This window comes from Fukomys damarensis, unplaced genomic scaffold (assembly GCF_012274545.1).
Source record: "Fukomys damarensis isolate Sample0158 unplaced genomic scaffold, DMR_v1.0_HiC HiC_scaffold_3, whole genome shotgun sequence".
Lineage (NCBI taxonomy): Eukaryota > Metazoa > Chordata > Mammalia > Rodentia > Bathyergidae > Fukomys > Fukomys damarensis.
The window spans coordinates 46,270,846-46,283,977 of record NW_022900915.1 but is presented as its reverse complement, the minus strand read 5'-3'; the positions used below and the strand labels follow the sequence as shown (position 1 = coordinate 46,283,977).

Here is a 13,132-nt window from a genome sequence, read left to right as displayed (position 1 = left end):
CAATATTTATGTAGAAAACAATAGGGCATAATGGTATTTCTTGTTAGGGTAGCCTGCCAAACAAGTTGTTGACATATAGATATGTGAGGCCAGGGGAGAACGTTACTTTGTCTGAGGAGTCCTGCTCCTGTGTGGAGAGTTGATGCTGCATGGGCAGCCAGAACAGTGCGTGTGGGCACAGCAGGCTCCCCAGGTGGAGCAGGAGGCTGAGGAGGAGCTGCTAGTTCCGGAGTGGGTGAGGACCTCCTCACGGCCCCATGTTCTTGGCAGTCTCTTGCAATCTATGAAGTCTCAATTACCAAATCACTCATGGATTGGAGTCCATAAGAAAAAGGTATATAATTAGGAAGTTTTCAGGTCCTTCCACTTTGGAACTGGGGAACTCAAGACACCTCTCTCTCTTTCTCTGTCTGTCTGTCTATCTGTCTCTCTCTCTCTCTCTGGAACTAGGGATTGAACTCAGGATCCTGAACTTGCTAGGCAGGTACAACCTCACTGAGCTACATCCCTGGCCTCAAGGTCAGGGTTCATGAAAAAAAATTCAAAAAATTTGCTAATTGGTACTTCTTTACATCACATCCTTTACCTTTCAAATATATCACAAGTGTTCTGTATACAAATGTGGCTCACAGAATCCCCATTGTCCCATGTTTTCACCTGGTAAATTTCCAGTCTGCCTCACCCCTAACTTATGGGGTCACACCCTGAGATATCCCTTCATCTGAATATGCAACTTGTCTCATATTCAGGTTTTGTATTTCTGTCTTATCTCTTGTCTTGCTTTCTGGTCTATTCAGGCACAAACTGCCCTGGCCTGCAAGCCTTGAGGGTCCACAGAGAGAGAAGAACGGGTGATGAAGAAAAGACAGAGATTCAAAAAGCTGTGGCTAGGAGATGCCTTCCTCCTGATGGGACAATAGGCCTCTCTGGTAAATGCAGCATGTTTATTTATAGTGTTGGAGATAAGGAAAGCACACATGCAGGTTAAAAGGGCTGTTCTGTAATGGGAACTGGGAGAATAGCTAAGGTCTGCAGAACATAATGCTTTGAAATCAACCAAAATCTTAAATAAAGGGATTTAACCGATGTTTATAGAGTGTTCCACAAACCAAATCCAAATACACATTCTTTTCAGCTGCACATGTGTTGGTTGTTATCCAAAATAGACCACGTAATTACTCATACAACGTGGTTAAGGAAATGCAGAGGAATTGAAGTTATCCTTATATTTTATCAGATCATAGAGTGAAAAAATTAGAGATCCAGAGAAAAAGCAATTACAATAATTTATAAAGACATGGAAATTGAACAATACTCTCCTGAGCAAACAATGAGTCACAGAAGAAATTAAAGAAGAAATCAGTTGGTTTCTACAATTAAATGACAATCCCAACATATCAGAATTTGTGGGACACAATGAAAGTAGTCTTACAAAAGAAATTTATAGCAATGAATACTCATATTAGCAAAACAGAGATAGCTCAAATAAACAACTTAACGGTTCATGTCAAGCTTCTAGAAAAAGAAGAATAGAACAAACCAAAAGCTCATAGAAGAAAGGAATTTACAAAGATCAGAGCAGAAATCAATTCAATGGAGAGTAAGAGAAGAGTACAAAAAAAATCAATGAAAGTAAGAGTTGGTGCTTTGAAAGAATAAACAAAATTGACAAACCCTTAGCCAACATTATAAAAAAAATTTAAAAAGCCCAAAACCCATGCAGTTAGGAACAAAGAATGTGAAACTACAATGGATACTGCAGAAATTCAGAGAATCATCAACACCTACTTTGAAAACCTATACATAAGTAAAATAGAAAACACAAAACAAATGGACAGATTCCTATATACATAGGAATTACTGAATTTAGTGAAGACCTAAAAATTCTAAATACCTAAATATCAATGAAGGAAATTGAAAAAAATATTATTTTCCAATGAAAAGAATCCTGGGTTCTGATGTCTTCACTGCTGAGTTCTACAAGACATTTGGAGAACCACTGCCACTACTGTTTAAACTCTTCAATGACATAGAAAGCAAAGCAATACTCCCAAGTTAACTCCTGGAAGAAAACATCACCTTAATTGCAACAGCAGAAAAAGATCCAACATAAAAGGAGAACTACAGGCCAATCTCATCAGTGAACTTAGATGCAAAAATCCTCCATAAGATACTGGCAAACAGAATGCAGAAAAACATCAAGAAGATCATAAACCCTGACCAAGTGGGATTCATTGCAGGGATGCAGGGATGGTTCAACATAGGCAAATCAATAAATATCATACACTGTATTAACAAGACCAAGGACAAAATCTTCTCAATAAATGAAGAAAAAAACATTTGACAAAATCTGGCACCCACGCATGATTACAAAAAAGACCCGATCCAAAAATGGGCATCCGAAATGAACAGACATTTCTCATACAAAGAAGTAAAAGCAGCAAGAAAATATATGAAAAAATGTTCCACATCACTGGTCATTCGAGAGATGCAGATGAAAACAACACTGAGATTCCACCTCACCCCACAAAGAATGGCTGCTATCAAGAAATCACACAATAACAAATGTTGGCGGGGTTGTGGGGAGAAAGGAACCCTCCTCCATTTTGGTGGGAGTGCAGACTAGTGCAACCACTATGGAAATCAATATGGAGATACCTCAAAGAGCTTGGACTGGAGGTTCCATTTGACCCAGCCATCCCTCTGTTGGGTATCTTTCCAAGAGAACTAAAAGAATCATATCACAGAGAAGTATGTGCACCCATGTTTATAGCGGCAAAGAATAAATAGCTAAATCTTGTAATAGCTAAATCTTGGAAACAACCTATTTGCCCATCCGTTGGAAACTGGATAAAGAAGTTGTGGTTTTTCTATAAAATGGAATATTACTCAGCCATAAAGAGCGAGAGAATAGATTCATTCATAGGAAAATGGATACATATTGAAGATATACTCCTAAGTGAAATAAATAAGTCCCACATGTGTAAATACCAAATAGTTTCCCTGGTGTGAATATTCTGCAACAATGCATAAGATTCTAATAAGATTACTGACATTTAGAAATGGGAGGAAAGGAGCTAAAGGTGTAGGGAAGGTGTGATACGTAGGGGAAGAACAAAAAGGGAAAAGAAAAAAATGTGAGAGAATGAAAAGATGAAAATAAAGTGTTTGTAGATGGGGAGGGGAGGAGGGGGTGAAGGGAGGGCAGAGGTAAGGAGAAAAATATGAGAATCAAGACTTGCCATGTAAAGGTACATGATCCCAACAATGAATGCAACTGTACTGTATCCCTAAATGTACCAATAAACTCAATAAAAAAAGGCTGAAAAATAAAAAACAAACAAACAAACAAACAAACAAAAAAACAGAAATTTGGAATATATGGTTTTTATCTTAACCTGATAAAAGCTATCTGTCCAAAAGTATGCACCTGAAATGAATAGCCATTTATCCGACAAAGAAGTAGAAACAGCAAATAAACAGATTAAAAATGTTTAGCATCACTTGTCATTGGAGAGATGCAAATGAAAACAATGCTGAGATTCCATCTCACTCCAGAAACAATGGCTGCAATCAAGAAATCAACAAGTAACAAATGCTAGCGGGACTGTAGGGGAAAAGGAACCCTTCTCCACTGTCTGTGGGAGTGCAGACTGGTGCAACCACTTTGGAAATCAGTATGAATATATTCATATATATATGATTAAGGGCCCATTTGACCCAATGATTCCCATGCATGGTATCTTCCCAAAAGAATTGAAAGAATCATACCATAGTTATACTTGTGTACCCATGTTTGTAACAGTGAAACTTCTAATAGCTATAACTTGGAAAGAGCCCAGTTGCCCTTCAACTGCAGACTGAATAAAGATAATATTTTAATTAAATGGAGTACTATTCAGCAATAAGGAAGGATAAACTAGAGACATTTATATCTAAATAGATGCAATAAGTTTAAGTGAAATAAATAGGGCACAACTGCAAATACTGAATAATTTTCATAGTGTGAGAAATTGACAGTGTAAATGAGGATCAAAATGTTTATTACATAATGTCAAATAGGAAGAAAAGGTCCAAAGGGGAAGGGGAAGGCAGATGGCTAGGGGAAATGTGAGAAGGGAACAAATAAACATGGGAAAATGAAAAAATAGAAACAAAGTCTTTGTAAATAGGGAGGGGTGGAATGGGGAAAATAAGAACCAAGATATATTACATAAACTTACAAATTTCCATGATTATATTGCATACCTAAAATGTACTAATACCTAAAAAGTACTAATATACTTAATGAATAAAAAAATCAGTACTCTTCCTTTACAAGAATAACATACTGAGAGAGAAACTGGCAATTTCACAATAGTATCCAAAAAATAATATCCCTAGGCATCGATCTAGTGAAGGAATTGATTGAGCCTCACTCTGAAACATATATCGCCTTGAAAAAAAGAGATCGAAGACGATATCAGAACATGGAAAGGTATACCTTCTTCTTGAGTAGAAAAAATAATATAGTGAAACACTATCATGAGTGTGTATTAATACTTTTTTGTTAAATTTGGGAGTTTTTAAAAAAATCAAACCTAAGCAATTTTAAACAGAAAATCTCTCTCATCTGGCAGAAAAAATGACTCCTATGTGTACACATTAAAACTCGCATGAACGACACATGGAATGTATGAAAATAATTTTAATGTGTATTTCTAGAAGATGGAAGCTTTTTTCACTTTTCATAAATCATCCAGTGATTTGATAAATCCGAACTAGCTTTGCAAATGCATGCTAATCAGACAAGCAGATATCTTCATGCATCATTTCTGTATAATGAAGAATTCTAGATAAAAAGATTGAGATTATTGAATTACCCAGTTTTCAGCTAAAGAAGTTGTACTGAGTTTTAATGCCAAGGCGATTGCAGTTTGAGAAGTCTCAGCATCACTTAGATTTCCACTTTAAATCCATGCCAATAAGGGTTTCAATGTTTCTTACAATGAGTGCTGAAATTCAGTGATCTACCAGATACGCCAAGAAGGAAATGAAAGTCATATGCCCAGATGTGCAAAGCACACTGAGGTCCAAACATGTGCACTGATTAGCTCAAATCCACTTGCCATTGAGAAATGGTGCTCAATGGATTTCGTGAAGAGTCTCTAAGGGCTCTGTTGATATTTGAAAGTGTTTCCTTACAGTATATACTCGGAATGATGTAACAATTGTCACACAATCATATGACCTGTCTCTGGTGACTATAGCTGAACGATAACATTCCTATTGAAGTCTTTAAGTGAGGAAGTGATGCTCAGGTTTCATCACTGAAAAACTGTTTCATGTACACTTGGCCATCTTGCATGGGGGAAATTGCTGCCGGAGGGACTGAATATTCAGGAGTGGACCTGGTGAGTGTGGGTATTATTATGAATATTGTGATAACTGTCTCTTTCCTTCCTTCTATCCTTAAAGGTCATTCCTTTGGAATACATTAACAACTTATTTGAAAAGACAGAATAAATCAAACACCAAATTATCTGGATGTACTGATATACAGCGAACCGAGTTACAACTGGTTTGACATAGGAACAACTTTCATTATGACTGGAATTTTAGTTTTAATTTATCACTAAAGTCTTAAGTTACAACATGAATGTTGGCCACTTGTGCTTCCACTTGATCTCAGATGTAGATTTAACATTTTGAGTATTTTGTAAAGAACCTTACCACATCCTTTCCTGTGAGGGGTTAACTGAGGAATCCTTCACCAATGTCTCTAAAGACATTGAGATCTGCCTGGAAGAAAGTGTGGCTTCAAATTATACAGGAGACAAACTTTGTTTTTCTCTGGTACCTGGGATCAAACTTGGATCCTTGTGCTTATGAGGCAGTCAGTGGAACCACTGAGCTAAATCCCTAGCCCTACAGGAGAAAAACTTTGAAGTCTGCACAGTAGCCTGAGACTTCAACTGACCAACTTGAGTTAAAATATGTCCTCATAAACAAACTGAATTCTTACATCAAGTGTCCACCGTAACTTCATCTCTTGCATATTTCAGTGAATCATCACTCAGAGAAATTATTTCACGAACCTGATTGGTTCATTAGAAGTAAGGAAACATGTCAACTCCTGGCAATGAATTGAAAATGCAGAGCCATGAGTGGGTCAAGAGTTGCCATTACTTCAAAGTCTGGCCGTACAAGTGGGTGAAGGGATTCCAAACCAAGCAGCTCTTTTTAGTCACAGTCAACTGAGAAATTTAACATCCAGAATGTTCCTAAGCATTGTATACAGAGCTCAGAGATATTTCATCAGGAGGCTGCATCTATGTGTTTCACTGAGAAGGAAAGCTACTGTTTAAGAGAAAAATGATGGACTACAAATGTAATGAAAAACACATAAAATGGAACACTTTATAATTTAAATCTTCCAAAAATTTATTTTTAATTATGCAGCATTTTTATTAGATGATCTGGTTGCAGTTTCTTCCTCATTAGCCCATGCTTTTTAGCTGGGCCTGTGCTGAGGAGTATTAGATAGGCAATCATAATTTTCTAAATAACTAAGAATTAAATTATTTGGTAAACATGTGATGCCATAGGTCATTTATTTGAAATTTTATTTAGTGCATTTCTTTTTAAAATTTTACATAGTAAAATAAGTGAAACATTGCATTTTTTTGTAAAAGGCCTGCATTTTATATTTATTTTGTATTACAGAACATGTAGTCCCATTTGAGACCACGCAGAATATTAATTTCATCATTTTACATAAAATGGTTATTCATTCATTTCAACAGAAGTGATTAAATTATTATCTAGAGGGAGCAATTTCATTACCTGTATTATTTCAGTTGCAATTAATACATGTAAAATTTGGTTATTTTTAAAATAGCACTAAGCTTTCTAAGACAAAACCCATATTATTACCCAGCATATCACTACAATATCAATTAACTAAGGTTTCACACATAATGTCTTTCATTTTAATTGTCTAACAGTGTTGGAAATGTTTGCACACAATAGATATCTGAAACATGTCTTAGCATTCCTGGGTCAGTCCACACTCTTGAGCACTAGGTCTCATGGTAGTAAGCAACTTTGGCAAAAGGGAAAAGAAACATTTAAAATTCCAAACCATGTCCTCTAGGATTTGGGTTATTTTGTCACATACAAAGTTATGCTTTACCAAGAGTAAATTTCAAAAATTAAAACTGGAAGAAAGAAACAAGTCTCTCAAATATTCACTGACAACAGCTTGAAGAAATACGAAGCTTTTTAAGAATTCAACATGTGTACAAAGATTTGAGGTGATGCTATTGCCCAAAGCAGCAATTTACCTTGGGAAGAGTTCACATAAATGAAGATAATGGGGGAGAAATGAAGTTCTCTTTCCTTTACAGCTGGAGTGACAAATTTTGACAAAACTGTCCATCAAATCTGAATAAATAAATTGAGTTGAGACAGATTATTTATTGAGACTAAGTGAGTATTTAATTCAGAAAATGTTTGATTTGCTTTGCTTGTGGAAATGTTAAATTTCAATATCGATATTTTTAAAAATTACCAAGGAATTTTACTATTCAAGGGAAAAGTGACTATGCTGCTTTAAATGGGTCTATTGAGCCAGGGATGTAGCTCAGTGGGTTTCAGTTGACAGTGGGTTTCAGTGTGTGACAGTACATGCTCGAAAATGGATGAAAACTTCATGATAGCAATTTTTCTGACAATGATAACCAGGGATATTTCAGGGATCATTTAGATATTCTGAATAATTCCTCTAGTTCTCACAGAATCTCCCCAATGGCTCTACTTGGAGAGACAGAGAAAGAGATAGAGAAAGAGGTGGAGAGACAGAAGCAAGGATCAACAAATATTATGCATGACACACAAAAAGAGTAGCAGAAACTGGACAATCTCTGCCACTTTCATACCAGGGTAATGCTAGCCTAGGGGTAGAACAGGTCCCCAGTGCAGCAAGTGTTTCCGGGTTTGGGAAAGAAAGAAAGAAAGAAAGAAAGAAAGAAAAAAAGAAAGAAAGAAAGAAAGAAAGAAAGAAAGAAAGAAAGAAAGAAAGAAAGAAAGAAAGAAAGAAAAAAAGAAAGAAGGAAGGATGGAAGGAAGGGAGGAGAGTGGAGGGGAGGGAAGAAAAGAGAGGAAGGGAGAAAAAAGGGAAAAATAGAAAGCAACCTTATTTTACTTGAGATGCCAATTAAAATATTGACTAAGATAAGCTGTGGTCTTCCCATAGCAAAATTGTATTTTTATTTCCACTAAACTCCAGAAGGTTGAATTTTTTATATTCTCAGTCATATAAAGTGATATATTTTTATTGCCTTAAGAACTTTATTAACCTTTGGAAGACAACAGGTTGCACAAATTTCAATGCAGATGGAAATTATAACCACAGCAGCAATGAAAATAAACATCTACTCGGATTGAAGAAGAGTATCATTCAGACTAATGGGAATTCACCCTAAATATCAGGAAAGCCTGGCAGCTAACAGCCCTGCGATCTCAGGGTTGGGAGTTTAGTAGTTATGAAGGAATTTTCCACACTGTGATTCTTCCGGGGTTCAGCACTTCTGTCTTCTCTTCTCAGGGACAAGCCGCATCCCCCACAGATGTTCAACTCCACCACGACAATGGACTTCCTCCTCATGGAGATCTCTGACATGCGGGATCTACAGCTTTTCTATGCCATGTTCTTCTCTCTGATTTATTTGGTGACCGTAATGGGAAACCTGGTCATTGCAGCTGTCACCACTCTTGACAAGAGCCTTCACACGCCCATGTACTTCTTCCTGAGGAACCTGTCCATCCTGGACTCCTGCTACATTTCTGTCACCATCCCTAAATCCTGCATGAATTCCCTGCTGGGTACAAGGTCCATTTCAAAGGCAGGGTGTGGAGCTCAGGTCTTCCTTGTGATTTTCTTTGCATTTGTAGAGGTACTGTTCCTCACCATCATGGCTCATGACCGCTTTGCAGCCATCTGCAGGCCCCTCCATTACCCTGTGATCATGAGCCCTCGCCTGTGTGTCCACAGCACACTGGCCGCTCTGCTCAGTGGCCTCATCTATGCAGCCCTGCACACCCTCAACACTTTCCGACTGCCCTTCTGCCACACCCACGCTGTCCAGCAGCTCTTCTGTGACATCCCCTCTCTGCTGAAGCTGTCTTGCTCTGACACCTTCAGCAACCAGATTTCGATGTTTATCTCTGGCCTGGTGATTGGTGGTTGCTCTTTCACTTATATCATCAAGTCTTATATTCACATCTTCTCTACCGTGCTCAGGTTTCCAGTGGGAGCAGACAGGAAGAAGGCCTTTTCCACCTGTGTCCCCCACATTCTCGTGGTGTCTGTCTTCCTCAGCTCATCCCTTTATGTCTACCTGAGACCCTCTGCCATGTCTGCGGGCCTCATGGGGATTGTCCTGTCCGTGTTCTACTCTGTGATTCCTCCCCTCTTCAACCCTGTAATCTACAGTCTCAGAAATGAACAAATAAAGCATGCCATCAGGAAACTCATGACACGAGTGTTGTATCAGGGAGATAAATTGAGAATTAAGCAGGGTTTCCCTATCCAGCTTGGTCATAGTCATGCTTTTGACAATAAATGCAGATAAGTGGCTAAAGTTATTCAATACCATTTGTGTGATTTTAATACTTAGGTCTTATAAACATATCATATACCAATATCAGTCCTTTCTAAATTGTTCAGATGAGTTTAAAATGGGCATGCAATAGGAAAAAGAGATGTGTTTTTCAGAAGTCCAAATTTTTTGACATCTCGAATTTCCCCCCAAATTTCCTGTGTTCAAAAATGCAGTTTTTGAAAAGTGAGAAGATCATGGATCCCCTACACTAACCTTCATTTTACAATATATACAAAATGTGGACTACAAAACATGTTGCTGAGGCCCTCACAGACTGTATGCATAAAGCCATTGCTTAATTAAGCAGAGATTGAATTAGAGAAAAGAAGGATGGTATGGAACCCAAAAATCTGTCGCACATTATGAAATATTAGGAGAAAAACGGACAGGGAAAAATTCAGCCCCTGTGTCTTACTTCTTTACTCATTTTAATTGACAAAATTGTACTATTTATTGTTTTGAAATGTGTGTGTATTTCAAGGAAGATTTTGTGAAAAATTGGTAGTAGAGCTAATAAACTCAAGTAAAGAGACAGGCAGGTTAGTGCTGCAAAGGTTATTTAGGAGCTATGGCGGCTGCACCAAAGTCTCCTCTCTGTGCACTGGGGCACCTCACAGTCTTGAGAAGCCTGGGCCACAGGTGTGAGGGTCCCTGATGCTGCTCAACCCTCAGAGGTGGGAGTTCCTGGGAAGCCTCACCCTGACCGATCTGGCTGTTGTCACTTAATCTCAGATTATCACTCACCGTAAAATGAGTGTTCACTCAGAGCAAAAAGCAGAAGGAAACAATTTACCATTTAAGCTAATTTATTAATGAGGATATGATTTTTATCCTTATTTTATTTTACTCATTTCCTTCATCAGAGTCTAAGCCAGACAAGAATTATATATATATATATATGTATATTTCTTTATAAGCTTGACAGAAATTGTGCTTATTCAATTCATGCTGTTCTATGGAGCACAATTATTAATGCTGGTTATTATTAACAGTTGAAAACTAAGAAGGGTTGCAAGTCACAGAAAGATTAATATGAAAATATGGAAATGTAATGACAAATCATGAAGAATATAGATCTCGCTCCAAAATGTTAAGTTTCCTCTAATTAAATAGTTTGAAACTAGATTATCCACATCATTTTTCTTGATGCAAAAAGAGAAGGTTTTTAAAACTGTTCTTTATTTTTTAATTAATTTAATTATTTTGTACTAGGGATCAAACCAGACCTTGTGCTTGTGAGGCAGGCAGCAGAACCTCTGAGTTAAATCCCTGGCATAAACTGCACTTTAAATAATGAGAACTAAATTATGTTAAAAGTCTTTGTATTGAGCAAATGATTGAAAATGAAATATAATTGTCAGAAATTATGGAAGTAGAAAATGCGAATTTAAGTAAAATAAAATAGTGCTTGATTTGACAAATATTTGATGCATTAAATAGTTTAAGACAATTTTGCCCAAAACTAACTGAAAAGTTAAAGGAAAAAAAGACAATTTAAAAATGCATCTCTATTAGAAATTGAGGAAATAAGTTAAAATTGTAATGATTTTAAGAACTTTTACATGTATTAAGAAAACATATTTTCCATCTAGATATCAAACAAAGCAATATTTAAGTAAATTACCATTAAATGGGATAAAATGTCATACTATTTCAAAGATAAAATGTACAATGATTTTGAAATTGGAAAGAAAAAGATTTGGCTGAGAAATTATAAAAATAATAGGACATCAACCTCTAATGTAAAGCACTAAAATTCTTTTTTAAATTAATTTTATTGGTACATTTTAGGTATGCAATATAATGACATGTATTAATGCAAATTTGTACCTTTATGTAAACTATTTTAAATTTTATTAAAATGGTGAAATTTTAATCTCTTTTTTAATATGGTATGAATTATATTTTTAATGTCAGAATAGAAAAAATGTTACTGTGTTTCAAGTTAATGATGTGTCAACAATCTGGCACATGTGACTATGCATGTTTAAATTTAAAAGAACTGTGATGAAACGTAATTAACAATTTATATTGTCTCCATCGTGGGCTCATTCACGGGGCTTACAGAAGCCACACAGCTACTTGAGGAGCTGTTTAGGTTGAAGGAAGCAGAATAAAGGCTTCCGTGATTCTTATTTTTGTGTGATGCTTAAAATGATGAACCAGCTTATTACCATCTGATAAAGTGATCAGTAACATGTGTTAATTTTTGTGTCATTATGCACGTATGGATCTCAGTTCATTTAGAGTTTTTACTCCTTAATGTTCAAATATGCTTATTTTCTTCCACTATTATCTTCTTTGCTTTACTCCTGTCTCTGTCAAGGCCCAGGTTCTCTCAGAGAGCTTTCCTTGTCTTCTCTCTGGTAAAATACCATGCTGGAGGAGCATCTGTCTGGTACACCGCGGCCCCTTATCTGGCTTCAAATACGAGTTCAACCGCCTGTGCAGTGAAAATGTACTGATGATACAGTCATATGAGCTTGTTTTCTACATTCCTAAACTTGATCAATTAAAATGGCTCAAAATTCTAAATATATAATAACAGATACTTATGAGTGTGTATTAGACATTTTAATTACATTTGGGATCATTTTCCAGAAAACAAAACAAAACAAAACAAACAAACAAACAAACTACTAAGCAACTCTAACCAGAAAATCTCTCTCATTGGGCAGAAAAAATTACTCCTGTTCTGTATACATTAAAACTCATGTGAGTGACATATAAAACTTTTAAAAATCACTGTAGGGCCACGGATTTAGCTCAGCGGTTTGGTGGCCTGCCTTGCAAGCGCAAGGACCAGAGTTCAATCCCCAGTACCAAAATAAATAAATAAATAAACAAATAAATAAAAATAAAAATAAATAAATAAAAATCACTGTAATATGTATTTATTTTTTATTTTATTATTATTATTTTTTTTGGTACCGGGGATTGAACTCAGGTCCTTGTGCTTGCAAAGCAGTTCACCGAACTGCTGAGCTAAATCCCTGGCTGTAATATGCATTTCTACAAGCACAGATATTTCTCTATTTTCTAAATCATGCAGTGATTTCATAAACCCCAACTAGTTTTACAAATGCATACTTACTGAAGCAAGCATATATCTTAGTGAATCGCATTTGTGTAACTAGGGATTATAGGACAAAAGGTTGAGAGATTACCTAACTACCCAGTTGGTAGCTAAAGTAGTTTTGCTGTAGTAAAGCAGACATTATTGCAGTTTGAGAATCTCAGTAGCACTTAGGCTTCTCATTTTAAATGCCTGCCAGTGAGGGTTTCTGTCATTTCACAGTATAATTCCGAAAGTCTTCAATCTATCAAATATCAAATTCCCAAACCATATACTCTAGGAAGTAGGTTATTTAGTCATAGACAAGGGCATGCTTTCACAAAGTAAATTTCAAAAATTAAAAACTGGTATAAAGAAACAAATGTTTCAAATATTCATTGGCATCAACTTGATGAAATCTGAATGTTTTTAC

The 13,132-nt window shown here is 36.3% G+C and overlaps 1 protein-coding gene across 1 annotated transcript; it reads left to right on the top strand.

Annotated features, from left to right (window-relative positions):
* Positions 1-8,609: 8,609 nt before the first annotated feature.
* LOC104858210 (olfactory receptor 14C36) lies at positions 8,610-9,614 on the top strand. Its single transcript, XM_010618299.2, has one exon. It carries the CDS (start codon positions 8,610-8,612, stop codon positions 9,612-9,614), a length of 1,005 nt encoding a protein of 334 aa, XP_010616601.2.
* The last annotated feature ends 3,518 nt before the right edge of the window (positions 9,615-13,132 follow it).